The 25,833-nt window shown below is 35.1% G+C and overlaps 1 protein-coding gene across 15 annotated transcripts in view; it reads right to left on the bottom strand.

Moving 5' to 3' along the window:
- The window catches only part of HUWE1 (HECT, UBA and WWE domain containing E3 ubiquitin protein ligase 1), a 141,912-nt gene that overhangs the window by 91,871 nt on the left and 24,208 nt on the right, over positions 1 to 25,833 (bottom strand). For all 15 annotated transcript variants that reach the window (XM_087829384.1, XM_087829383.1, XM_087829391.1 and 12 more), the window contains exons 3-6: positions 17,642 to 17,710; positions 13,232 to 13,330; positions 12,368 to 12,574; positions 10,823 to 10,975 (exon numbers count right to left, since the gene is read on the bottom strand). In XM_087829384.1, the coding sequence (XP_087685510.1) occupies positions 10,823 to 10,975; positions 12,368 to 12,574; positions 13,232 to 13,330; positions 17,642 to 17,686 (504 nt within the window). In that variant the 5' untranslated portion in view covers positions 17,687 to 17,710. The remainder of the gene's footprint in view (positions 1 to 10,822; positions 10,976 to 12,367; positions 12,575 to 13,231; positions 13,331 to 17,641; positions 17,711 to 25,833) is intronic.

Here is a 25,833-nt window from a genome sequence, read left to right as displayed (position 1 = left end):
GGAAAAAAGTAAACATAGTATAACAGATCTCTGGGATTCCATCAGTGTACCAACATATGTATAATGACAGTCCCAGCAGAAGAGGACAGAAAAAAGGGGAAGAGATTATTTAAGGAAATAATGGGCAAAAATGTCTCAGATTTGACAAAAGATATGAATCTTGAAATTCAAGCTCAATGAACTCCAATAGGATAAATCTACAGAGAACCCCAGAAACACACAATATAATAAAATTGTCATAGGCCAAGACAGAGAAAATCTTGTAAGCGGCAAAAGAAAAGTGACTTGTTATATACAAGGGTTCCTCCACAAAATCAACAGCTGATTTCTTTTCTTTTTTTCTCTTTTTTTAATATATCTTTATTAATTTCAGAGGGAGGAAGGGAGAGGGAGAGAGAGAGATAGGAACATCAATGATGAGAGAGTCATTGATCAGCTGCAGCCCGCAACCCGGGCATGTGCCCTGACCGGGAATCGAACCTTGATCGCCTGGATCCTAGGTCGAAGCTCAACCGCTGAGCCACGCCCAGCTGGGCAACAGCTGATTTCTCATCAGAGGCCAGAATGCAGTGGGAAGATATACTCAAAGTGCTAAAAGGAAAGAACTGCCAATCAAGAATTCTGTATTTGGCACAATTATCATTCAAAAATGTAGGAGAGCCCGGTCGGCATGGCTCAGTGGTTGAACATCGACCTAGGATCCAGGAGATGGCGGTTGGATTCTTGATCAGGGCACATGCCTGGGTTGCGGGCTCAATCCCCAGTAGGGGGTGTGCAGGAGGCAGCCGATCAATGACTCTCTCATCATTGATGTTCCTATCTCCCTCCCTCCCTCTCTCTTCCTCTCTCTGATATCAATAAGGACATATTTTAAAAAAATTAAAAAAATAAAAATAAGTTGGTATTAAGTTCAACTAACTTCATTAGTTAAGATGTTAGTCATAATCTATATGTCAAACAGTAATAACTAGAGAAAAGAGAAACAAGAAACAGAAGGCCTGAATATTAAATCAATTAGACCTTGCAGATATGTATATCAATGATCTATGCAACAGCAGCAGAATATACACTCTTTTCAAGTGCATGTAAAAGATTCTCCTGCATAGACCACATGTTAGGCCACAAAACAAAGAAATTTATAAAGAATAAAATCATATGAAGTAGCTTCTTCAACGACAATGGAAAAAAATTAGAAATCCATAATAGAAGGAAATCTGGAAAACCACCAATGGGTAAAAGAAATCACAATGGAAATGAGAAAATTCCTTGTGATTAACAAAAATGAGAACACAACATATCAAAACTTATGGGATACACTGAAAGCAGTGCTTAGAGGAAAATTTACAGCTGTAATTGCCTACATTTAAAAAAGAAAGATCTCAAATCAGTAGTAACCTAAACTTCCACCTTAAGGAACTAGAAAAACAAAAGCAAACTAAATCCAAACAGAAAGAAGGAAATAGTAAAGATTAGAGCAGAGATAAATGAAACAAATTGAGCCTACGTACAAAATTGAGATGATGCCTGTAGCATCTTTCAGAATATTAAATGAGATAAGAATGTGTAAAGTACAAGGTCTTACTTCATAAAAGAACTTAATATGGCCAAATATCAATGTATTGTTCACTGTGGCAATATAAGAAATATAAAAAAACTGAGATAATCATATGAAAGCATAATGTGACAGTATTTAAAACATCTACATATAGAAGAATATTAATTTCTTATTTGATGGTATTAGCCTTGTTCCTGAAAAGACCTTGGCCACAACAAACATAAAAACATGTAGTTATACTTTCTTTCTATGCTTTTAGCTTCATGCTTTTAACACTGGACTTTTAATACATCTTAATTTTACTTTGATGAGGTAGGATCTACCTTAATTACCTTGCGAATAGTTAGCCAGTTGTTAGAATACCATTTATTCAATAATTTTTTGGCTAATTTGACATGCCATCTTTACTATAAATTCAATTCTTATATGTTGGAACTGTTTCTGGAAACTTTCAACTGGTCAATTCCACTGTTATTACCACACTATTTTAATTCATATAGCTTTATAAAAAAAGTTTTAATACTTAAAAAGTACTTCCTCATTACGTTTTCAATATTTTCTTGGCTGTTCCCAGGGCTTCCATTAAAGAAACATGGAATTTGCTGAAAACCATGAGGATAAAGGGTATTAACACTTGATGCCACATAGCAAAAAAGGTAATTCAATCCAAGGACCTGAATTTGCAAGATGGAATAAGCTTGAAAGGCTGTATATCTTCACAACAGCTTTCCTTTTGTTTCTTCTGTAGTCACAATTATTTTAGAATATTTCTATTATTACTGTCAACACAAAAATCTCTTTTCTATCTTTTGTGATCTAATAAAAATCAAGCACCTATAATTAGAAAATTGTGGTAAGCTGGGACCCTTAATAGAACATGTTCAAGCCAAACTTGATTCATGAAAGTCTGTGATGTTGTGACATTTATGATATATTACCATTATATTAAATACAAAGAAGTATTTCTTACAAAATTATGTAAAGTTAATATGGGAAAACACTAATGTTAGTATGGTAAGTAAATAAAGTAAGATAAAATTATATATACCACATGCATTCAGCTATGTAAAGAAATATGCATAAAGACTAAGAAAAGTGTACCAAAACACTAAGAATACACATTATAAATTTTCTTCTGTACATTTCTACATTTTAAAAATACTGAGCATGCATTTTTAATATGAAAAAAAGTTTGTTTTGCAGCCAACAAGATAAATCTATGAAATGTTTAAGATTCTAGGTTACTTATTAGCCAGTACTACTCAGAATAACTAGTTGTCTTCTTTATTATGCACATAATCTGCTTTCTCAACTACCATGTAAACTTTTTGAAGAAAAGAATGTGTTTTATACTATGTTCAGTACAAGGTTGGTCCTATACTTTCTTGAATAATATCAACTGGAAGGTTTGGATATGGATTCGGGAATTAGGTCTCAGACTGACACCCAGATTTAGAATAAAAGTCATACTCAATCAACTCCAAATGTCTAAGACAGGAACAGCGGATACTGCATTTTATCAGGTGCAAAAAAGCCCACTGGCTTTCCCCAAAAATAATATAACTTGAATCTTACTGTCCTCACCTAAACCCAACAGTATTACCATATGTTCCTGGCAGTTAAGTAGACATCAACCATGCCAGAAAGGCATATTTGACACCATCTCACTGGATAGGATTTGCTAAAGACCTGATACTCTTTAAGATGGAACTATAAAAATTTGTTAAAATTCTGTAACTTTATCAAATAGGATAGACTAGACCAGTGGTTCTCAAAGTGTGGTCCCTGGACCAGCAGCCTCAGGATCACCTGGAAACTTGTTAGCACTGTGTATTATCAGGCCCCGCCCTAGGCCTACTGAATCAGAAACTGGAAGGGGGGGGGGTGTAAAAGGGTGGGAGCAGGGGAGGGAGACCGATCTACACTTCAATAAAGTAATTCTGCTGCATTGTCAAGTGTGAGAGCCCGTGTACTAGATCTTGGCAAAAACCAATCAACTGGCTTTCAACTTATTCAACAAGTCTTCCTGGAGAACTTCCCCTACATCTGCAGTTCACTAATCACTGTTCATATTCACTGTCAGCCCACATCGCTGGGTTAATTCAGTCACTAAAAAACTGCGATGAGCCCTGGCCCATGTTGCTCAGTGGTTAGAGAGTTGGCCCGCACACAGAGGGGTAGAAGGTTCGATTCTCAGTCAGGGGCATGTCACTATAATATAAAGATAAAAATACATACAAAAGGATACACTTTAAGTTGTGGGAAAATGGCCCAAGAAGAAAAAGTCTGCACTGAAAAAATCATGTGACAATATGTGTATCAAATAATGTACATACACAGCTTTAAAAGAAAGCAAATATAAAAGAAAATATCATGTAGTTTATGTGCTCATAATCATCTCCAATGATAGCTCCCATTTATTAAGTACTTTTGACATTAAACCTAGGAGTTTTACTTATGACCGCATTTAGTTTAATCCTAAAAATGATGAGGTAGATATCAAAACCCCCAATTAAAAGATATATATGCTGAGATGAATATGGGTCTGTTCACAGAACTAGGACCAATTCCTAAATCCAGGCTCTTAACTACATGGAAGGGAATGTATGTGATGCACAGGGCAGAGACAACAAAAGAAATTCAGATTTAGGAAGCTGTCCAAATAATCAAGACATGGAAAATAATGTCTATAATGATTACTGTTATAAGAACCAAAGTTACATATCAAAAGGAAGATGTAGGGCAAAACGTTACATTTTTATAGAAATTTTACATTTTAGAGAAAAATAAAGTTTTAAAATTTTAATGGGGGCCATTAGTAATGGCAGCTACTATTACTAAACACCTAACATATTATTTCTACCCCTCAAAAACCTGTAAGATTCTTTTATTTGTAATAGCAAAGCATCAAGCACAAAATCACTTAGCCAAACCAGCAATGTACTGCACCCATCAGGATTCCAAATTGTACAGGACTAGAAACCAACCTTCAATCTACAGTTTCTATGTTAGCTCAATTCAGAAAAAAGTAAATCTGTCAAAGTTAAAAGGAGTCCGAAATAAGAAGGAAGATAACTGCAACCATCTAAGCAATCGTCCCTGGTGAAAGAATGATCCAAGAGAAGAAAAGAACATGATAATCCTGAACTACTTAAAACGACAGCAAAAGAAAAACCCCACCCTTTACAGATGTGTGCCATGTAAAAGCACAGTCTACATCTTAACTTCTAATTTAATTAAGTATGAAATATTAATGTGCGATTATAAGCCTAAAGATGGGATGTTATGATTTGATAAGATATTAATTCTAATAGGTGCTGTTGTGGCTCTATACATAGTACCAAATTAACTCTGGAGTGTTCTTCCATCCCTAAATGTAAAGCTTGTTCTGAAGTCTCAAAACCCTGTGAAATGGTACAGCACTTGGAAAGGGTATACCCAGTCTCATCACTTCCTAATCGTGGGAATTATCAGCAAATCACTTCGCCTTGCTTAACCTCATACTCTTCATCTGTAAAATGGGTATAAGAATCCCCACCCTCCAAGTACTATGTTAAGTGAAATAAGTCAAACACAGACAGACAAATACCATAAGATTTCATTTATATGTGAAGTAAAGTAAATGAACAAACATAATAGAAATAGACTCACAGATACAGAGAACAGATTGATGACTGCCAGAGGGGAGGGGGATTAGGGGGCTGGGTGAAATTGACAGCTACAAAATAGTCATGGGATATAAAGTGCAGCTTAGGGAATATAGTCAATAATATTTTTAATTACTAAATATAGTGTCAGGTGGGCACAAAACATCATGGGATCACTTATAAATGTCTAATAATTATGCTGTACACCTTGTATTAAAATAATACTGAATATCAACTGTACTTAAAAAATTAAAAAGTAAAAAGAACTCCTAATATACTAAAAAATTTATATAAAAGAATTCCTACCCTCAGATATTAAGAGGATTACATATGGGTATTAAATCAGGTAACAACTAAACTACAGTACAAACAGTCACTAAAAATGCATCTGCAAAGTGTCATTAAAAATACATTTAATTATACAAGCAATACATAACATACTATAGCTATAAAACATTCAAAGTAGAGAACCAAAAAGTGAAACTCACCCATCTTCTTCTCCCCAAATTCAATTCCCTTTGTCTAAGTTTACAATTAGGTATGTAACCTACAGGACTTTAGTAATACAGTTTTATTTTTGGACTTCTGAAAGACCATAAATAGGGATCTTCAACTAGCTTTTTTTGCTAAGAGATCTTTTCATTGATATGTTTCAGGGTCATACATAGGCTTTATGGCATGTTATAAACAATATTTCAAAATTTTTTCGAAGAATGGTACAATTGAGAATACTCATGCATACATTTTCCTGTGCATTTAAATTTGCTTGTAACACAATTTCAAATGAGAAGTGATGCCAAATGACCTTACAAAAGGGTATTCATACACCAACAATTTGTAAGTACCTGTTTCCCCATAACCTAACCAAATTATCTCACTTCAATATACATTTACCCTAAGTATTCCTAGTGCATTCTTCTCATGTTTCAGTGGCCATTTTTTTTTTTTTTTTTGCATAGCCCATGGACACAGACATTAGTGGCCAATTTTAAAGAAATATTTTGTATTCCTCTCTGAATTGTCTATTTATATGCTTTTGCATATTTTTCTACTGGGTTACTTACATTTTAGTTCATTTCTAGAAGTTGTTTACATGCTATATTATTCTTTTGTTGTATATATTGCATATATTTTTCCAGTTTAAGAAGTCATCTGACTTTTATTCAGAACTATGCCATACAGAAGTTTTAATATTTTCACATGATAAAATATGTCAATTTTTAAAATGGCCTCTAGGTTTCTTCACTTTATTAGGAAATTATTCCTCATGAAAGATGTTAAAAGTTGCCCGTGTTTACCTTTAAATATGTTTCTAAGATTTATGTGAATAGTGTGAAGAAATTATCTAAACATATTTTTCTTCCCTCAGTCAACTGTCCTACTATTTTGATCTTATGCAAGACAAGGCTTACTATTTCATTCTGCAGACATACTTGTCTTTCTGTGCCAATTAAAAAACTTAAAATTACTATGGTTTTATATTTTATCTGGTACAGTAAGTGACTCTGATTCTTAATCAGTGTTTTCTTAGATATTTTTGTACATTTCTGCTTTCCAGTTGATGCTATTAACAGACCTCCACTTAACCAATTTGACAGATTAACTGCATTCTCCATGCCTTCTGTAAATCATGATGCAGCCTGCTGCAGGGACTTTTTTGCTCCCACCAGTTTTCTGTAAGTGTACCAAGCCAAATGTGTTCATCCCCAAACTCATTTATGTCAATTGTATGTATTATAATTATGTACTTTTAAATACTATGTAAAGCAATGATTTAAACTGAAAAGGGAATTATTTTATAAAAACTAAACTGAAAATTTTGCAAAGACTAAAAGGCAAGATGCTAAAGTAAAAATACTGTTGAATTAGGGAAAAGAGATTCAGGGGTAAACTACAAAAATTTGTAATTCTGTATTGAGATTCCTTTACATACTAAAAAGTCTTTACACTGTTCCTCCACTTTAAAGAAACCACAGATTATAGCTGTAGTTTATATAAGTAAGATAACAGACTGTTTCTTACTCAAAGTCAAGTCCTTGGTTCTACATGAGAAAGACAGGGAATTGACACGTGTTTTAGGTGGTGTTTTTTTTAGCATGTCTTTGAAACACCAATGATGACAGAGTCATTGATCAGCTGCCTCCTGCATGCCCCCTGCTGGGGATTGAGCCTGAAACCCAAGCATGTGCCCTGACCAGGAATAGAACCAGGATCTCCTGGATCATAGGTTGATGCTCAACTGCTGAGCAGCACCACCCAGTTGTATTTTAGTTTTTTAAAAGTAGTATGTATTAGTCACATTTTAAAGAAAGTTTCTGCTTTAACAAGATCTTAAAAATAATTACCCTACCAACTACTGGCTCTAATTTCATCAAAGACAGCCTCCACTGTACTACTGAGTTTTCCCATGCAAAAAATGATACCTGTCTCTGTTAACAAATTTAGATCATCTTTTAAATCTGTAAGTAAAGGTTTAGTTTTGTTCTATCAGATCTTAAATATTGCTGGTTCACTTTATTTTCTTTTACTTACTTATACAGCCCATCTGACACATTATTGCCATTCGTATTCCTTTCTCTTTGCCAAAGGCAACACTTTTCACTGGTATCTATCCTTTAATTTTTGATTTCTCAAAATTCCATTTTGCCTTGTGGGTACATTTTAAGTTTCAGAAATGGTACTGAGCAATACAGTAAAACCCTGATATAACAGACTAATTCGGGCGAGGGGGGTGTCCATTAAAGCTGAAAGTCCATTATATAATAAAGGTTTTCCGAATGCGTATGTTAAAAAATTGACAAATTAGTTTGTTTTTACGTATGTAGACACATTTGTGTAATTAAAATTATGTATGAAAAGTTTAATTTCACAGAAAAGTTTTCTATATGTATTACTGTAATTTTAAATTTATTCCAAACAGGTCTAGTAAATGAGTACATTCACCAGTCAACACAAGTAAACAAATGCACAGGGCTGGGGCATGGCTTAGCTCACATGGGAACATTGGCTAGCACATACTAAAACTGCTGCAGAAAGTCACGCCACCCAATTACTGCGCGCAATGTGGTGTGATCATGTGCTAAGCATTTGCAGAACACTGTTTAGGAGTGGTGACTCTTGGAATTTAAATATAGTTGTAGATATGTAATATTTATTTATGTCGGTGAAATTACTACAGTGTTTTTTCCAACATATGGCCTACTCACTAAGATTTGTTAAAAATAACAGCAAATTAATAACAAAAAAATAACCTGTAAATTTACACATGACATACAGACCAGAAATTTTGTCCGCTAAATCCAAGTCTGTTAAATTGAGGGTTTAGTGCAAACATTTTTTAACTTTCCCCCCTCGCACTCAGCACTTTTAGAAAGCTATTAATGTTGCTATGTGTATTATTTGGTGCGCTGCATGCACCTCATTTTACATTCCAATCTACTAATAATGGACACCTAGATTGCCCCAAACTTCTCCCTACCACAATGATGCAATATTCTCACAGATGTCACTTTATGGAACAATGTGATATTATCTTTGAGATATATACCCAGGAGTACCAGACTACACTCTTACCGGCAATATATAAGAGTGCCTATAGCTTCAGATGACTGATAGCACTTACCATTATACAGTTTTCTAATTTCTACTAATCTGATACAGCTTTATGAAGTTTTACCATTTTATTTTTATTTCTCTAATTACTAATGAGTTTGAGCATCTATTCACGTGCTAAATTCACTGGTCTGTGAACTGTCTATCCATATCCTTTGTCTGTTTATCCTTGTTGATTTGGAGACACTCCTTGGATATTCTACATTAACAGTCCCTTGATAGTTTTAAAACATTGCTAAAAACCTCTCAATCTATCACCAGTCTGTTAACTTTTGTCTTTGGCAGTGTTGCTTAAGGTTGTCCACAGACCAGTTGCTATTCCACTAATTGTTAGAATGTTACTGGTCCATGACAAAATGAGTTTGCATCAGAGTGCTATTCAACCACATTAGTAAGTACATCGTTCAATTGATATTTTTCTTCATGAAGAAAGCAGTGTGCCGATTTACATTGCGGTGTAGGCACCTTAAGAGTAGCAGTGATGTCTTTCATTGAAAAGGAAAATTTCTAAAGTACAAATTTTTACCATATGGTTTATGCTTTGGGATTTTTAAGAATTCCTTCTTCACCAGTATATCCCTATATATATCTTTCTACATCATTGTCTCTTAAATTTAGTTTTACCCAGTATGGTATTTTAAAGATACTATGCTTGTTGACACAGTGAATGGGATTTTTCTAATAATTTCTAATTGGCTATTACGAATATATGGAGGAGCTATTTGTTTCTGTATATTAATTGTTTACTTGGTTACCTCACTGTACTCATTAGTTCTAATAATTTTATATTTTCTCCCCAGAAAACCAAGAGTCTCAATCTCATCATCTACCAATAATGACTTTTCTTTTTTTATATGTAACCTTCATCTCTTTCCTCTTATTGTATTGTTTAGGACCTCTACTACAAATTTAAGTGGCAAATGATAATAGCTGGCATTTTTGTGTGACTTCTGGTAGATAATTTATAAACTTAACATTTCTTTTCCTAGCTTCCTAAAAGTTTGTATTAGCTTTTATTAATGTGCTGAATTTTATCAAATGTTTTTGAAGCATCTATTGAGATATGGCTTCTTGTTCCTTTTAACTGTTAACTTGGGGATCCAATATTGAACTGTCTTGCATTTTTTAGCAGCAAAAGATAATATTTACAATATGTTAAGAAAACAGGTTGCATACCTGTATGTACATATTTGTAAATGCAAGAGGAAAAAATGCTCAAATCTTAAGGGAAGCTCCATCTGGATGAATTACAGGTGGTTAATATTTTCTTAATACTTCCCTACATGTCCTAGAATTTTCACAATACATGTTACATTTGTAATCATACAAAAATATTTTTAAGTAATCATGCACTTAAAAACAGCCTGGAACTTGAGTTATTATTTGAATCAGCTTCTAAAAACCAGCCTTATCAATTTTCTTCCAAGAAAGCTCTCTAGCAATGGCTACCTCTCTCAAACCTAAGTATGTATTATCAATGTAGCTCTAGGAACACTGGACAATAGTTTGGTCGAGTGGACCTTCTATAATTACAATTACTACCATCACAAACCAATTAATTATTGAGAATAGCACTAAGTACCTTAAATGTTTTTACTCTGAAACTACTTTTACGGTAGATATATTAAATTCCCAAATGAAAATTACATCAGAGTTAATAAATAAGCAGGGCCAGGACACAAATCCACATCTTTTATTGCCCCATACTTCCTTCCCAAGTAGAATCTGATTCTGAACTTTCGAGAAGACAAGTTGCCATTTTTTAACAAAGAGAGATTCTGCTTTGTGAGCAGAGATTCATTAAATCCCTTAAAACTACTCCATTAGTTGAGAATACTTCTTAGGGTTTTTTGGAGCCTAGCTAAGTGGGCTCTAACAGTTCTACCCAATTAGACCAGTAAAGGTAACTTAGGGGCTCCTATCCATTTTGACATTGCAAGAATTACCTGTGAAAAGGTACTACATGGTCCAATTTTTGTGCCCTTCCAATTCTTCACCCATGACTCACCTCTGCCAAATGTTGCAGCCGGGTTAGCAGTGGGGTTCTCTTGTCAGATCCAAGGCGTGTGATGTAATTTGATCTTTTGCTAAATACATACAGTAAGTTAAGGACTGCCAGCACCACTTGCATATCAGAGGAAGCCAGTAAAGTTGTCAAATGCTATAGGGGACAAAAAAGGGCAGGTTCATGGTATCAAGCACACTAGGCCTTGAAAACTTAAAATGCCAATATAGATTTGCCAACATTTACAAAGCTATCAAGAAGTTTAAGAATACAAAAAATATATATAAGTATTTGAGCACTTACAACATGCAATCTTGTCCCCAAGAAACTTACAATCTGGCAGCAAGTCAGAAAGTCCAATAAAAGCTAAAAAATTGAACATCAGTTCAAAACTGCAAAGGTGTCCCCACAGGAAGAGATTACAAAAGAAACAAAAGCGGTCTTTTAACACATAGTAGAACTCAAGGACACCATCTCCAATTAGACTAAAAGTATTGTAAAAGAAAGATTATTTTATTCTTCTGTATTCTTTATGACAAATAAAAGTGGAATTAAAACACAGGGTCCTTCATATAGAAGCTAAAGATAGCAACACTTGAAGGCATATGACTGTTATGGTACAGTGTATGTAACAGTAACACAAGAGTGTCTATTTTGGTTTTTTAATACAATAAAAAATCACCAATATATTGAAGCATTTGGTCGGCATTAAAATCAGTATGTAATTCAACTGGAAATGAACCCAGGTATTTTCAGTTGCTGATTATCCCAAAGGCCATGGACTTCCAGGAAAGGCTGTATTCAATGAGCAGCTAATCTATTTCATCTCCAACAGACTGCTTATCCATTCCCCACTTAAAACTCTGGGTGCTATGTCTTTAGTCCAGTTGTTCTACTTCTTTTCCTAAGTTATTTTCTTTGTACTTGTTTGTTCTGATTCTGTTTCTTTATGAAGTCTATAGAAAATTAACACAGAACAACAAGGCACTTAACCAATAGTGACAGAAAAGCCTAAAGTCAGGCTAAAGGAAAAGTTTCTTTTCATAGTGATTTTTGACCAATTCAAAAGCTCACTGATTCCTGTGCCCACTTTACTTTTTCAGAATGCACAGCCTGATATTAATACACATTTTGGGGAAAAGAGACTGAAAAGCAGCACAGAAATTTAGAAAAGCAGTAAGTACAGTAATGTGTCAAGGAAATCAAACTATTTCTAATAGTTTAAAAGTAATCTGAGGCTGCTCTAATAACCTGGGACAAAGATCAATTCCTGCAAATTCCCAAGAATACTTCAGTACATGTATTACATTCTCACTATTTCTTGAATCTTAAAAGGCAGAGTGAAGGTGATAGTCAATTTTCCCATCAATCCTGTGAAGGATGTCTATATCCAAGAAACATCCTACCATTGTTTTTGACATGGAAAACCCCGGAGTTCCATAATGAAAAGGAAACAAGTAATCCTCAGAGAGAAACAGCAATTTCCTTATTTGTGGACATGAACAATTCTAGTTAAGAACAGATCACATAGGCTTGAACCTCTCCTACCTCTATGGAACTGTACAGATGCCGGGAAAAGCTGTACTCAATGAGCAAGGCTGTGAAGTTCAACACAGCCAAGAGAAGCATTTTCAGTTGTTCTCTTTCTGGCCGATCACACACGAGCATCCATGACATATTCTCCACTGTCTGTCCAGCATCTGCCAGAATTCCATCAAAGCGGTCCAACAGATCCACCCAGTGATATAACTCACACTGGAGAGAGAAAAGAATGAGGTGTTTGTGTGGGTGCTTTGTTACAATGTATTGCTAAGCACAATGCCTAGACAAGTTCACTTCCCATCTTTGTTTCTCTTCAATCTATCACTACAGAAACCCATACGAGAAAGATTGTACTTTGAGCCACGTGGACATGAATTCATTGTTATATACAAAGTGTGTATATGTGCACACCATTAGATGCCACAAAACCCCTTGCTAAGTCTTCTGAGGGAGAATTCTGGCTACATTCTGAAGTCAACAGAGACTCTCCCTGCCAGAAGCCATTTTCTCTGAAGTGTTCATTTTTAGTTATCTAAAAAAGACACTTTTAAACTAAAAGTAAAAATCCTAAGACTATCTCAAACTTGTACTGCCAGTAAAACTAAAGGAATTTTGTGGTTGAGATTATCATCGCCCATGTAAATGTTCCTCTTCCTCAGCTAGCAAAATTTTCCTCTTTCAAAATTTCTTTGGCAACCATCCACAGGCTAAAAGTTACTGGTATAGAGCTGTGCTAGGTACACACTAGATGCTTATTAAGTGACTGCTGAATGAGACTACCTCATTATAGTATCTTTTTCCCTATCAGAGCATACAAAATGATGTACTAGTCCAAGGAGCCTTGTCTTTTGGAAGCATGGGTTCACATACCTTTCCAATGTTCCATGTTTTGATCTGCTGCAGTTCCAAGAGGAGTTGCTCATCATTACAAACCTTGAGTTTGTCTATTAAGGCTCTGCAGTCTGCAGGCTGAGAAAACCAGGTATTCACAAAGGGTGTTTCAGAATATGAGGAAGACACAAAGAAGAAAAAATGGAAAAATAAATCTTTAAGCAATACACTCAGAAATTTAACTTTTAATAGAATAACTACTTAACCCTCCAATTGTAGGAGGGCAAAGAGCTTCTGAATGCTGTAAAGCCAGGACTCTACTCTTACTTAGGGTTTCCATTTCCATACATTCCTGATCTCTTTTACTGAGGAAAGAGCCTGTTTGTCAAGTAACAAGGTGGGGACTGAAAGTTTATAGTAAAGCTTCTGAAAGTGAAGCAGGAGATAGGGACAGGGACAGAGAGGCCTTCTATTAATGGATGGCACCTGGATGGCACCTGGAAGTGACCACATTTGCTCTTTAACTCTGTCAAGCAGTATAGTATCCTGCGATGGGCCTAGATTTGGAAGCAAACAAATCTGGGTTCAGTTTTTACCTTGATGTTTACTAAGCTGTTTGATCATGAACAAGTACAACCTATAAGCCCCAGTTTTCTTACAAGAAAAACAGACCTAATAACGACTTTAGTAATGTGCAGCTCAAATGTTTGCCACATACATAAAGCACTTATCTCACATAAAAGGAGCTTAAATATTGTGAGACAGAATAGTATTACAAAGAGCATGGGTTTTGGAATCAGGGAGTTGGTAAGCTACCTCTGAATCTCAGTATCCTCTTTTGCAAAACAAACACTACTTATTTATTTAGCAATGTTGTTGTGAGATTTGAACTAGGAGTATTTTCAGCACTCAAAACAGAACATGGAACAATAAGGGCTTAAAGGTAAATGGTTTTCTTAAGCTAAGTCCCCAAACTTTCCTCCCTCTAAAGTGAGCATTATTAAAGAGGCTACCTCAAATTTTTGTGGTAATTAAATGTATGTAAAGTCCTTGGCATAAAATTCTTCCATAAACCAGGCATGCACTTTTTCTTCCTCTTCTTGAAGTCATATAGGTTGAGGAAGAGGTGGTGAAGCAGTAGAAACAGAAAACTTGGGAGTCTGAACCATCTGCTCATGCAGTTCATTTGTGCCTAGTATCAAATATATCACTTCATTTTCTAATGGAGTGCAGCTATGCAGATCCAATTTTATGATTCTGTGGGTTAGATAACACCCAGTTCATGATGAACATGTGGGTCCTATAATCACTTGTTATCTACATCATAATCAGGTATTCATTCTTTATTAAGGTCCTGTAGCAAGCCAGAAGCTGCTTTTCTGAATGCTAAAATAGTTGTTGGTAGAGGATAGCATGGCTCAAACTCTAGGAGTCTTAGCTGTGATTCTTCTACACAGGTTTGCCAGAGGTATCACACAGCATTTTGGCTGACACCCAAGTCAGACACCTAGATCTACTAGGTCACAATGTCCACATAGTAGGGCAGCTTGCACCACAGCCTGAACCTCTGGCAGGTTTTCTTTTGTTAAAACATTATGTTAAAATCTTTATTGTAGAGCCTTTTCTAGATCCCGACTTCACTATCACTTTAGATTTGATCCAGTAAATGGATCAAAACAGCATGCCCAAATGTGATATATGTTAGCTCCAAAATCCAAAGAGGCACCCCATACACTGTTCCTCTTTCTTCAGAGTGTGCAGCAACTTGTCTCTCACTTTAGAAGGGAAATCTCAACATTTCCCAGACCTCTGGATCCCTGGAAACTTTCCTGATGTGGCAGGCCCTCAAACTTCAAAGGGCACCCTCTGGAACACATACCTAAGGCATCTAAGTTGCTTGTGTTTTCTGCTTACAAGGTTCAGGTAACATTATGGCATCAATTTAACATACCAGCACATTCTGTTTTATCAGGAGTATCAAGGTCCCTCTGGGCCCTGCAGTTTAAGGAATGCCCCAGGGACAAAAGTATACCTTTAGCATCATGTCCCTGCTAAGTAAATGCAAACTGAGTGTGACTATCTTTACTCATGGTAATGTAAAAGAAAGCACTTGCCAGTTCAATGGCTGCATACCAATTACCATGGTTTATATTGATTTGCTCCTATAAAGATATCATATCAAGGGGGAAAAATCCTTTGAACAGCTGCTGATACACAAAGTGATCAATACATGTCTTTCTTGGGCAGCCACTATGGAAAACAGTAAGGAGGTTCCTCGAAAAATTAAAAATAGAACCACCATATGATCCAGCAATTCCACTTATGGGTATTTTTATCCAATGAAAATGAAAACACTAATTTGAAAGGATATATCCACCCCTACGTTCACTGCAGTATTATTTACAATAGCCAAGATATGGAAACAACCTAAGTGTCCATTGATGAACAAATAGATTAAAAAAATGTGGTGTGTATACATATACAATAGAATACTAACTCAGCCATAATTGAAACCTTGCCATATGTGACAACACAGGTGGACCCTGAGAACATTAGGCTAAGTGAAATAAGTCAGAGATAAAGGCAAATACTATATGATCTCACTTATATATGGAATTTAAAAAATTAAAAGCAAACAAGAAAACCAAATTCATAGAGAACAGACTGGTGGTTGCCAGAGGTGGGGAATTGGTGGAATGGTTAAAGGAGTCAAAAGGTTAAAAAAAAATTGAAATTTAAAAACATAAATGTCTTTCTTAAAAATAATACCTAGTACTGACCACAGCAAGGGAAAATTGGGCTACTTGAAAAAATAGGCATCTTCAAGCCATAAAAACATACATAATCAATAACCTAAAAATTCCAGTTTGAGGAGTTTATCTTAAGTAATTTGCTAGTAGGTATAAAATGTTCTGAATCAGGAATTTGTATACAGGTGTGACTCAAAGAACAAATCCTAAAAATCCACTAGGTTAAAAAAAATTAATTTGCATTTATCTGATTATCTACAAAGTTTAATTATTCTGCAAGTTTACCAACTTTGTTCTTTTCTGAAATGGCCTACATACATTTTGTTACTGGAATATTTATCTCTCCTACTGATTTAGCTATGAAAGACATTAAATACATTGCATTAAAATATTTTCCCGTGACTGTCATGTGCCTTTTTACTTTGGATATAGTACTTTACATTTCCATTAGTTGTACAGTTTCTTAAGGCAAGCTTTCTTTCTGTTCTTCAGTTTCCAAAATATATTTGAGTATATAATTGTTAAAAACTCTAGATGCCAAAACACATCAAAAACAAAATCAAAAGGAAATAAAAATATTTGCAACAAACATGAAAAATAAATAAATAATATGTATGGCATTAAATAACAAACTGATATAAGGCCAATAAATTTGAAAATATATATATTAAAGCATGCAAATTAGCACAGTGAAATATTTCTTTGCCACCTAGTAACAAACATTTAAAAGATAATCTATAATGCTGGAGAGGGTATGGGAAGACAGTACCTCCCACACTCATTAGTATAATGCTAAATGAAAAGGTCAGGAGAACTACCCATGCAATAATCTTTTAAAGATTAGAAGAAATATAGCAAAATGTTAATAGTGGTATCTGTAAATAATACTTGCTAGGTAGTTACAGTCTTTAAAAAAACCAAATGGCCAATATTTAGAAAATGAACTACTTGAATATGTACCAAATACTTTACTAAGGGGGCGGGGATTATCAACCCTGTCTTATAGTTGTGGAAACCTGCACAAGTTCATGAACTCTCAGTCACAAAAATCTGGTAAGACTCAAATCCATGTTTAATTCCAAAACTTCTACTTCTTGCAAGACATAGGGCCTACAAGAGTGTCATTACAATTCAATGCTTTCTTAACCTCAAACACAGTTTAAGCTAGGAGATAAATACAGTTCTGAAGCTAGGATTTCCACTGCTGACATAGGATCAACTAACTGACATGGCCAACCAATACAGAGGTTAAGCTGAATTCTATGATTAAGAAACATTAATATGGAAAGCTAAAATGCTGGCCTCACAAGAAATCCAGTAAGAAAGGTGTTACCACTTTAATTTTCTAGAAAATGAAACTGAGAAAGATTCAACAAGTATAGAAACAATTTTAACCCACATCTGTTCTTTCATTATACCACAGAGCCTTTCAATGCATAGAAACAGCAGCCAGAAAGCCTACTTCAGGTATATGTAGACATAAACTGTTTAGGGCTCACTTTCCACTGGTCACTAGCTTATTCACTTTTTTTAATCAAAAAAAGTTCAAAAGAAAATCTGACTGCTTCAAGACAAGTTACTCTTTTACTGCAGTTACTATATATATAAGTGATGATGTATTTGGAAGATCAGTATGGATGAGAAGATTGCAAGGATTTTTTCTGAAATGAAAAAATAGAGCAAACTTTTGGATACTTACAGCCTCAGTAGGTGTCTTTTTCAGTTTAGTTCTGTCTACTTTCATGTTTTCGATTTTCTATTTTATGATCTGAAAAGTAAATCCCAAAAGAAGTGAGAATTAAAATTGCAATCTTGAACTCTACATGCTTGGAAATAGACAATATAGAATGAAGAGCATGCAAAATGCTTAAAGTAAAACTATAGTTAAGATGCCATGCCAACTCGGAGGCACAGCTATGAGGTAGGGAGGGGTAAAGAATCTCTCCAGATAAAACTGGCTGACATCCATATGTTGCAAAAGTCTGTAATCAATTTAAGCCAAAATTAAAATGTCTTTTTTATAACAAGCCTCTTAAACTTATAATTGAAAATAAAAGAGTTCAATATTTTCAACACCTTGCAGTTTCAATATCCTTGCAGTTTTCTGGAAAACTTAGCAATTCCACTTCTGGGAATTTATCCAAAGAAAATCAGAAGGATGTACACAAATATTTAACCACAAGAATCCATACTGAATGAATTACCATGTATAACAGTGAAAAATTGGAAATGATAAAATGTCCGAAACATAATTGGTTTAAAATAAAATATCACACAACTGTTAAAAATATACAGCACACAAAGATGTTCATGGTGAAATTAAAAAGTTACAAGAAAGAATGAACACTATAAACCTATGTCTTAAAAAATAGCTAGAAATGCATCAAAATGTCAATTCATTGCTAACCGGAAGTATTATGTATGATCGTTTTATCTATGCATCTCTGTATCTTTTACTGTTTTTAACTAATAAAAACATAATACTTTTATTTTTTAATTAGAAAAGAAGGTATAAGACTCACTAGAAATGTCCTGAGGGTAGAACTAAGGCTATGGAATTTGAAAGGCTCAAAAGTGAACAACAGTCTAATTAGACCCATAGCATAAATCTAGGTGATCCAGATCTGATAGCAGACAGGTCCTTCAAGATGTTCTGGCCAAGGCTCAGGAAGAAATAAAGGTTTCTCCTATTAGTAACTAGTACACATGAACAGAGGTAGAGGTGAATTGCAAGCTCTTCACACACCAAAGATTCTGATGCCAATACATATATGCGACACAGCTGTCACTGGAGGTCAATGTCCCTCCCCCAAGAAGGCCATCATAATACAAAGATGACAAAGCCAAGTATAAATTTTAGGCAACTTTTGGCCTAGATTTAGTCCAGTATACTCAGTACTGTGAAAATAACATGTATTTGCATGTGTGGCCAGCATCCATTCAACCAATGGGCATTTAGTAAGAGTTGTTCTAATGTTTAATCCAGAGTATGTTCTAATGTCCCTGTAGAGACCATCTCTGAAAAAAAAAAAAAAGTTTTCCCTTTATGGTTCACATTTAAGGTGAATCCAGATTACTTCTTAAAAAATTACCTCAGCATCTAATAGAGAATGGGTAAAATGCCTGCTGCCAATAACTTCCAACTATCTAAAATGAGGCCAACAGGATTCTGGCAACAATTTGATCCATGCAGTTAGAAACTATAAGTGAGCTTTTTATACACTTACTCTCAGGCTTGTTTTTTCTCACACCCATTACTTACAGCAATCATTTGCTGGGAGGCTACTGGTTGCCTCTGCTGCATATAACACCATACAATCCAACTCACCGAATGCTTTCTCTCTAAAGTTAGGAACAAGGTAAGAATGCCCCTTCTCACCACTTTTATTCACACCTGTTGGAAGTTATAGCCACTGCAATAGGGTAAGAAAATAAAAGATATATAGATCAGAAAGGAAGAAATAAAACTGTCCCTATTTGCAGATGATAAAAGATTATCTAAGTAGAAAATCCCAAGGAATCTACAAGAAACCTCCCAGAATAAGTAATCTCAGCAAAATTGCAGATACAAGATAAACATATATAAAAATCAATCATATTTCTATATACTGGCAATGGACATGTGGACTCTAAAAGGACTACCATAGCTAAAGCAACTTTTAAAATCCTCACCCAAGAATATGTTTTTATTGATTTCAGAGAGAGAAGGGAGAGGGAGGGAGAGAAACATCAATGTGAAAGAGAAACATTGATTGGTTGCCTCCTGTATGCACCCTACTGGGGATCGAATCCACAACACAGGTTTATGCCCTGACCAGGAATCAAACCGGCAACCCTCCAGTGAATGGTACAATGCTCTAACCAACTAAGCCACCCGGCCAGGGCTAAAGCAATTTTGAAAAAAGAAAAGAGAGAGGAATCACTCTATTCAATTTTAAGACTTGTTACATATCTATCTACATTTATATCCAGATATATCTACAGTAACCATGACTGTATATGTACTATTGAAGGTATAGACACATATATCAGTGTACCAGAGACCTATATAAATGTGCCCAACTGATTTTTGACAAAGGAAAAAGCAATTCAATCAAAGATAGTTTCACTGACAAATGGTGCCAGAGCAAGTAGACATCTATAGGCAAAACAAACAAACAAATAAATACCTTTAACCAAAGTCTAATACTTTATATAAAAATCAACTCATGTGGTGGATCATGTGGTGAGAAAAGAAGACCTTTGCACACTGTTGATGGGAATGTACACTGATGCAGTCCCTACAGAAAACAGAATGGAGGTTCCTCAAAAAATAAAAAAATATGATCCAGCAATTCCACTTCTGGGTATTCATCCAAAAGAAATTGAAACACTAACTTGAAAGGACATATGCACCCCCATGTTTATCATAACAGTATTTACAATAGTCAACACATAGAAAATGTGGTGTGTACACATACACATGCACAAGCGTGCACACACAAAAAATGAACTATTACTCAGCCATAAAAAATAAGGAAATCTTGCCATCTGCAACAACACAGATGGGGATTATGCTAACCAAAGTAAGTTAGGCAGAGGGAAAGACAAATACTGTATGCTCTCACTTCTATAGGGAATCTCAAAAAAATAAAACAAAAAATCCTGTAACTCACAGATACAGAAAATAGATTAGTCATTGCCAAAAGTGGGGGTGGGTGAAATGGGTGAAGGTGGTCAAAAGGTACAAACTTCTAGTTATATTGAATCATTATGCTGTACACCTAAAATTAATATACTGTTACATGTTGATTATATCTGAATTAAAAAATGCAAAGTAAAAAAAGGATCATGAACCCAAATGTAAAACTATATAACTTACCGGAAAATATCTGCAAACCATATATAGTATCTAGAATATATATTATAGAACTCTCAAAACCCAACAGTAAAACAAAAACCAAAAACTCCCCCAGAAAAACAAAACAAAGCAATCCTCCAAAGCAAGAGCACTGAGTTATTTGCACAAATAAACTGCTTTACTGATTTTAAAAAATGCAGACGAGATGACCTGTAAATCTTCACACAAGTGTCTGTCTAAGGCTGTTTTGACTTACGATTCTGTACTCGTAAAGAGTATAGATTGAGAACAATAGACTCTGGCTTAAAAAGTGATTTCCTAGAAGGATTACTGATAGTTCACAGAACCAACAGGAAGACTTAGAGATCCACATTCAGAAAAGAGGAGGAACCAAGGAAGCTACACAGCCTGGAACTACAGCAAAAAACCTCCCACAGATACAGCTTAGCTGGGGGTACCTACACTGCCAAGACCAGACTCTAGATGTCTAGAAGATACTGCTAGTGGCAGAATTATTTCTAAATGATCTCAGGTTATTTGTTTTAGGTATCAGTGACTCTAGATGCAAAGTTCCAAGTGTGAGCATCTGACTGGTCAAGCATAGGTTCTATGCCCATGCCCTAACAGTTGAGGTTCTGGGAGAGCAAGTGCATTTGGCTTTTTCAGTTTCCACGGTGTTCAGGTTCCAAACTTTTCATAAACAGATTCAGATAAGCACCCAATTCAAAAACCAAGCCAAAACAAATGAACAAATACACATATCCCCATAACAAGTGCAATGTTAAGCTGATTTCTATAACTTCATTGCAAGAAACATCTATAGATTAAAAAGGAAATCTACTACTCTCCATGAAATTCAAGTTTTTTTTATTCCTAGTTACTCTATATTTAGTTGGTTTCACAGTGGGAAAGGAGAATATTTTGGAGTGCCCATTACTAGCCAGACAATACTTAGGCTGGTGTTTCCCAAAGCACGTTAGAGCATCTTGCTCCATGAAGGACGACAAGGTTCCTATAATTTGGGAAATGTTACAAAAGGAATTTCTCTTCCTTTAGGACAGTCATATGGACTGACATTAATAATGGCTCCAAGAAATTTTGGGTAAAGGAAATTTATCAGGGCAAAACCATTTTTTCAAGTGACATCTATTTATATTCCACCGATTTAAGTACCCCAAAGAATACACTTTGAGACATGCTGCACAGGGGTTTCATAATAGTCTTTCACACAATCCTCACCACTCAAGCCAAGTTTTGTCCCCATTTGCAGATAAAAAACTGAGGCTCAGGCAATAACCGTGCCTGGTTAGTGAATGTTGGCACCAAGATCTAAATCCAGGCCTTTCTGACTCCCATACCCATGCTTTAGTAACATGCTGTTCACTTTATATTTACTATTTTCATTACTATAATAAATGCAACTTGTGACAAGTTCTACACTGTTGGAACCCACTCTTCAAAAAATTACTGCAAGAGAGGAGACTGGGGCACAAGGTAAGAAACTGAGATATTGTCAACCTAATAATGAGGGGAACAGTAACTAGGGAATGAGTTCTATATAATGCTTAGAAGTTAAACAGATGAAAATCCCATTACATAAAAAAGCCTCTAACAAAAAGAAGTTAGCTCTAAAAAAATCCCTGAAATGGTCTACTGCCTTTGTTGGATCAGATCAGAACTCTAGCACCAAGCAATCTCTAGAACTCTAGCACCAAGCAATCTCTATATTTAATAAACATTTCTTCCTAAACTAAGGTTAGAAAGATCAACTTTAAGGAAACTAATGAATTATTAACCACCATCTGTAGCTATTACCATGACTTTCATTTAATTGACTATTTCTTTTTTCACTTTCTCATTCCCCCAAACTTCATTTACCTTTGAGGTTTCAATACTGGTTTTGTAGGGTTTACGTCAAAACAAATGTGTACAATTAAAACAGACTGAGGAAAGTTATAATCACCTCCAACTGATCGTATTTACAATGGCTTTCAATATACTACCAGCCTTTTTAAAGTTGAGTATAGTGGTAGACTAGCCTTCTTATTCAAAGTATGGTCTAAGGATCAGTAGAACTGACATCACCTGGGAGTTATTAAAAATGCAGAATCTCATTTTAAAAAAACTGCTAGAAATGATAAATTAATTCAGTAAAGTAGCAGGGTACAAAATAAATGTCCAGAAATCAGTTGGATTTCTATACACCAATAATAAACTATCAGAAAAGGAAACTAAGAAAACAATCCCACTTACAACTGCATAAAAAAAAAAAAATAGAATACCTAGGATAAATTTAACCAAGGATGTAAAAGAGCTATACTCAGAAAATTATAGACACTGAAGAAAGAAAATGAACAAGATACAAATAAGTGGAAGCATATATCGTGTTCATGGATAGGAAGTTTAACATCATTAAAATGTTCATCCTACCCAAAGCAATCTATTGGTTCAATGCAATTCCTATCAAGAGACCAATGGCCTTTCACTGAACTAAAACAAATATTCAAAAAATGTACATGGAATCACAAAAAAACCCCAAATAGCCTCAGCAGTCTTGAGAAAGAAGAATCAAGTTGGAGGAATCACACTACCTGATATCAAACTCTACTACAAGGCCATAGTAATCAAAACAGCATGATACTGGCATAAAAAGACATATAGATCAATGGAACAGAATAGAGAGCCCAGAAATAAACACACATCTTTATGATCAATTAATATTTGACAAAGGAAGGAAGAACACAATGGGGTAAAGATAGTCTATTCAATAAATGCTGTTGGGAGAATTGGATAGATATATGCAAAAAAAATGAAATTAGACCACCTTCTTACACCATATAGAAGAATAAACACAAAATGGATTAAAGATTTAAACCGTTAGACTCGAAACCATAAAAATTCTAGAATAAAACATGGGCAGCAAAATCTTGGACATTTCCCGGGGCAATATTTTTCTGATATCTCCTCAGACAAGGGGAAAAAATTAAAAAAATTAAAAAATGGGATTACATCAAGCTAAAAAATGTTTGCACAGCAAATGAAACCATCAACAAAATGAAAAGACAATCCTCTGAATGGGAGAACATATTCACCAATGACAGATGTGATAAGGGGTTAATATCCAAAATTTATAAATAGCACATACAACTTAACACCAAAAAACCAAACAAGCCAATTAAGAAATGGGCAAAGGACCTGAATAAATGCTTCTCCAAAGAGGGCATACAGATGACCAATAGACATATGAAAAGATGCTCAATGTCACTAATCAGAAAAATGCAAATTAAAACCACAATGCAGTATCACCTCACACCTGTCAGAATGGCTATCATCATCAATAAGTCAACAAACAAGTGCTGGAGAGGATAGTGGAGAAAAGGGAACCCTCGTGCACTGTTGGTGGAAATACAGATTGGTGCAGCCACTGTGGAATGCAGTATGGAGTTACCTCAAAAAATTAAAAAATGGAACTGCCTTATGACCCAGCAATTCCACTTCTGGGAATATATCCAAAGAAACCTGAAACACTAATTCAAAAGAATATATGCACCCCTATGTTCATTGCAGCACTATTTATAATAGCCAAGACCTGGAAACAGCCCAAGTGCCAATCAGTGGATGAATGGATTAAAAAGCTGTGATACATTTATACAATGGAATACTATGCAGCTGTAAAAAAGGGAAATCTTACCATTTGAAAAAGCATAAATGGACCTGGGAAATATTATGCTAAGTGAAATAAACCAGTTAGAGAAAGAGAAATACCATATGATTTCACTTATGTGTCGAATCTAATGAACCAAATAAGCTAACAACAACAAAAAAATAGAAACAAACTCATAGAGAACAGACTGACAGCTATCAGAGGGGCAGGGGTAGGGGGGCTAAGTGAAAAAGATAAAGGAATTAAGTAAAAACAAATAAACAAACACCTCATACAGACAACAGTATGGTGATTATCAAAGGGAAAGGGGGTTTGGGGTGATGTAGGAGAGAGTAAAATGGGGAATAAATGGTGATGGAAGGAGACCTGACTTGCGATAGTGAACATACAACACACAGTGGAACTTAATTCATTCTGGAACACAGTTCAAGACATGATTTGTTTGAAAACTGAATCATTTTTTCCCGATAGAAATAATGTAAATTGAATTAATCTGTTCCAGATTCCCAATTGTTTTAATTTTTCTTATATACAGTGCATGTCTAAGCCTTATTGTTGTTCCACAACTTTCCTTTTCACTTTGCTGCTATCACTAACCTTCTGAGGACCCATAGTGACTTACTGTACATATTTAATAATAAGCAACAAAAGCAAAAAAAAAAAAAGGGGGGGGGGGCGAAAATATTCACAGCACAGTTTCCTGAGATGTTAACAATGTGAGGTTTAGCAGTAAACTGATTCATACTCTCGCATTCATTCTCTCCTTTGTTTGTCACCTGAGAGATGCGGGACTGATCATACAGGTATCAGAATGAAAGGGTTGTTGGATTGAGAATGGAAGTTTGGTTAAAGAAAAAAAAGACATTTTTTCCATGAACAACTTGGTTGAGAAACAAATTATTCGAAATGGGAGACGTTCAAGAACCAAGGTTTGAATGTACAGATGATTTATTATAGAACTGTTCCTCTGAAACATAAAACTCACATAGCCACATTACTATTATCAGATCAAAAATAATTCCTTAATGTAATCAAATATCCAGTGTTCACATTTTTGTCTCATAGTTTTGCATAGTTTTTGTTCAAATTAGAATCTAAATAAGTTCCATCCCTTGAAATTGATGTGTCTCTTAAATTATTATAATCCACAGGCATCGCCTTGATTTTTTCCCCTTAAGACAATCCATATTTTAATAAGACCTTCATGTGATTCATGTATTAAAGTTTGAGAAGCATCAGATCAGAATACAGGCTCAAAATCAGGAAACCCTGGTTGGAGTCACTGCTTTATCACTTACTGTATGAACATGGACAAATCAGCCTCTGTGTACTTCTGTTTCCTCAACTGTGAAATAGGGATAACTGATCTCCCCGCTTCCATCCAATC

Source organism: Miniopterus natalensis, chromosome X (assembly GCF_054644295.1).
Source record: "Miniopterus natalensis isolate mMinNat1 chromosome X, mMinNat1.hap1, whole genome shotgun sequence".
Lineage (NCBI taxonomy): Eukaryota > Metazoa > Chordata > Mammalia > Chiroptera > Miniopteridae > Miniopterus > Miniopterus natalensis.
The sequence above is the reverse complement of the archived record's forward strand: the minus strand, read 5'-3'. Positions and strand labels throughout refer to the sequence as shown.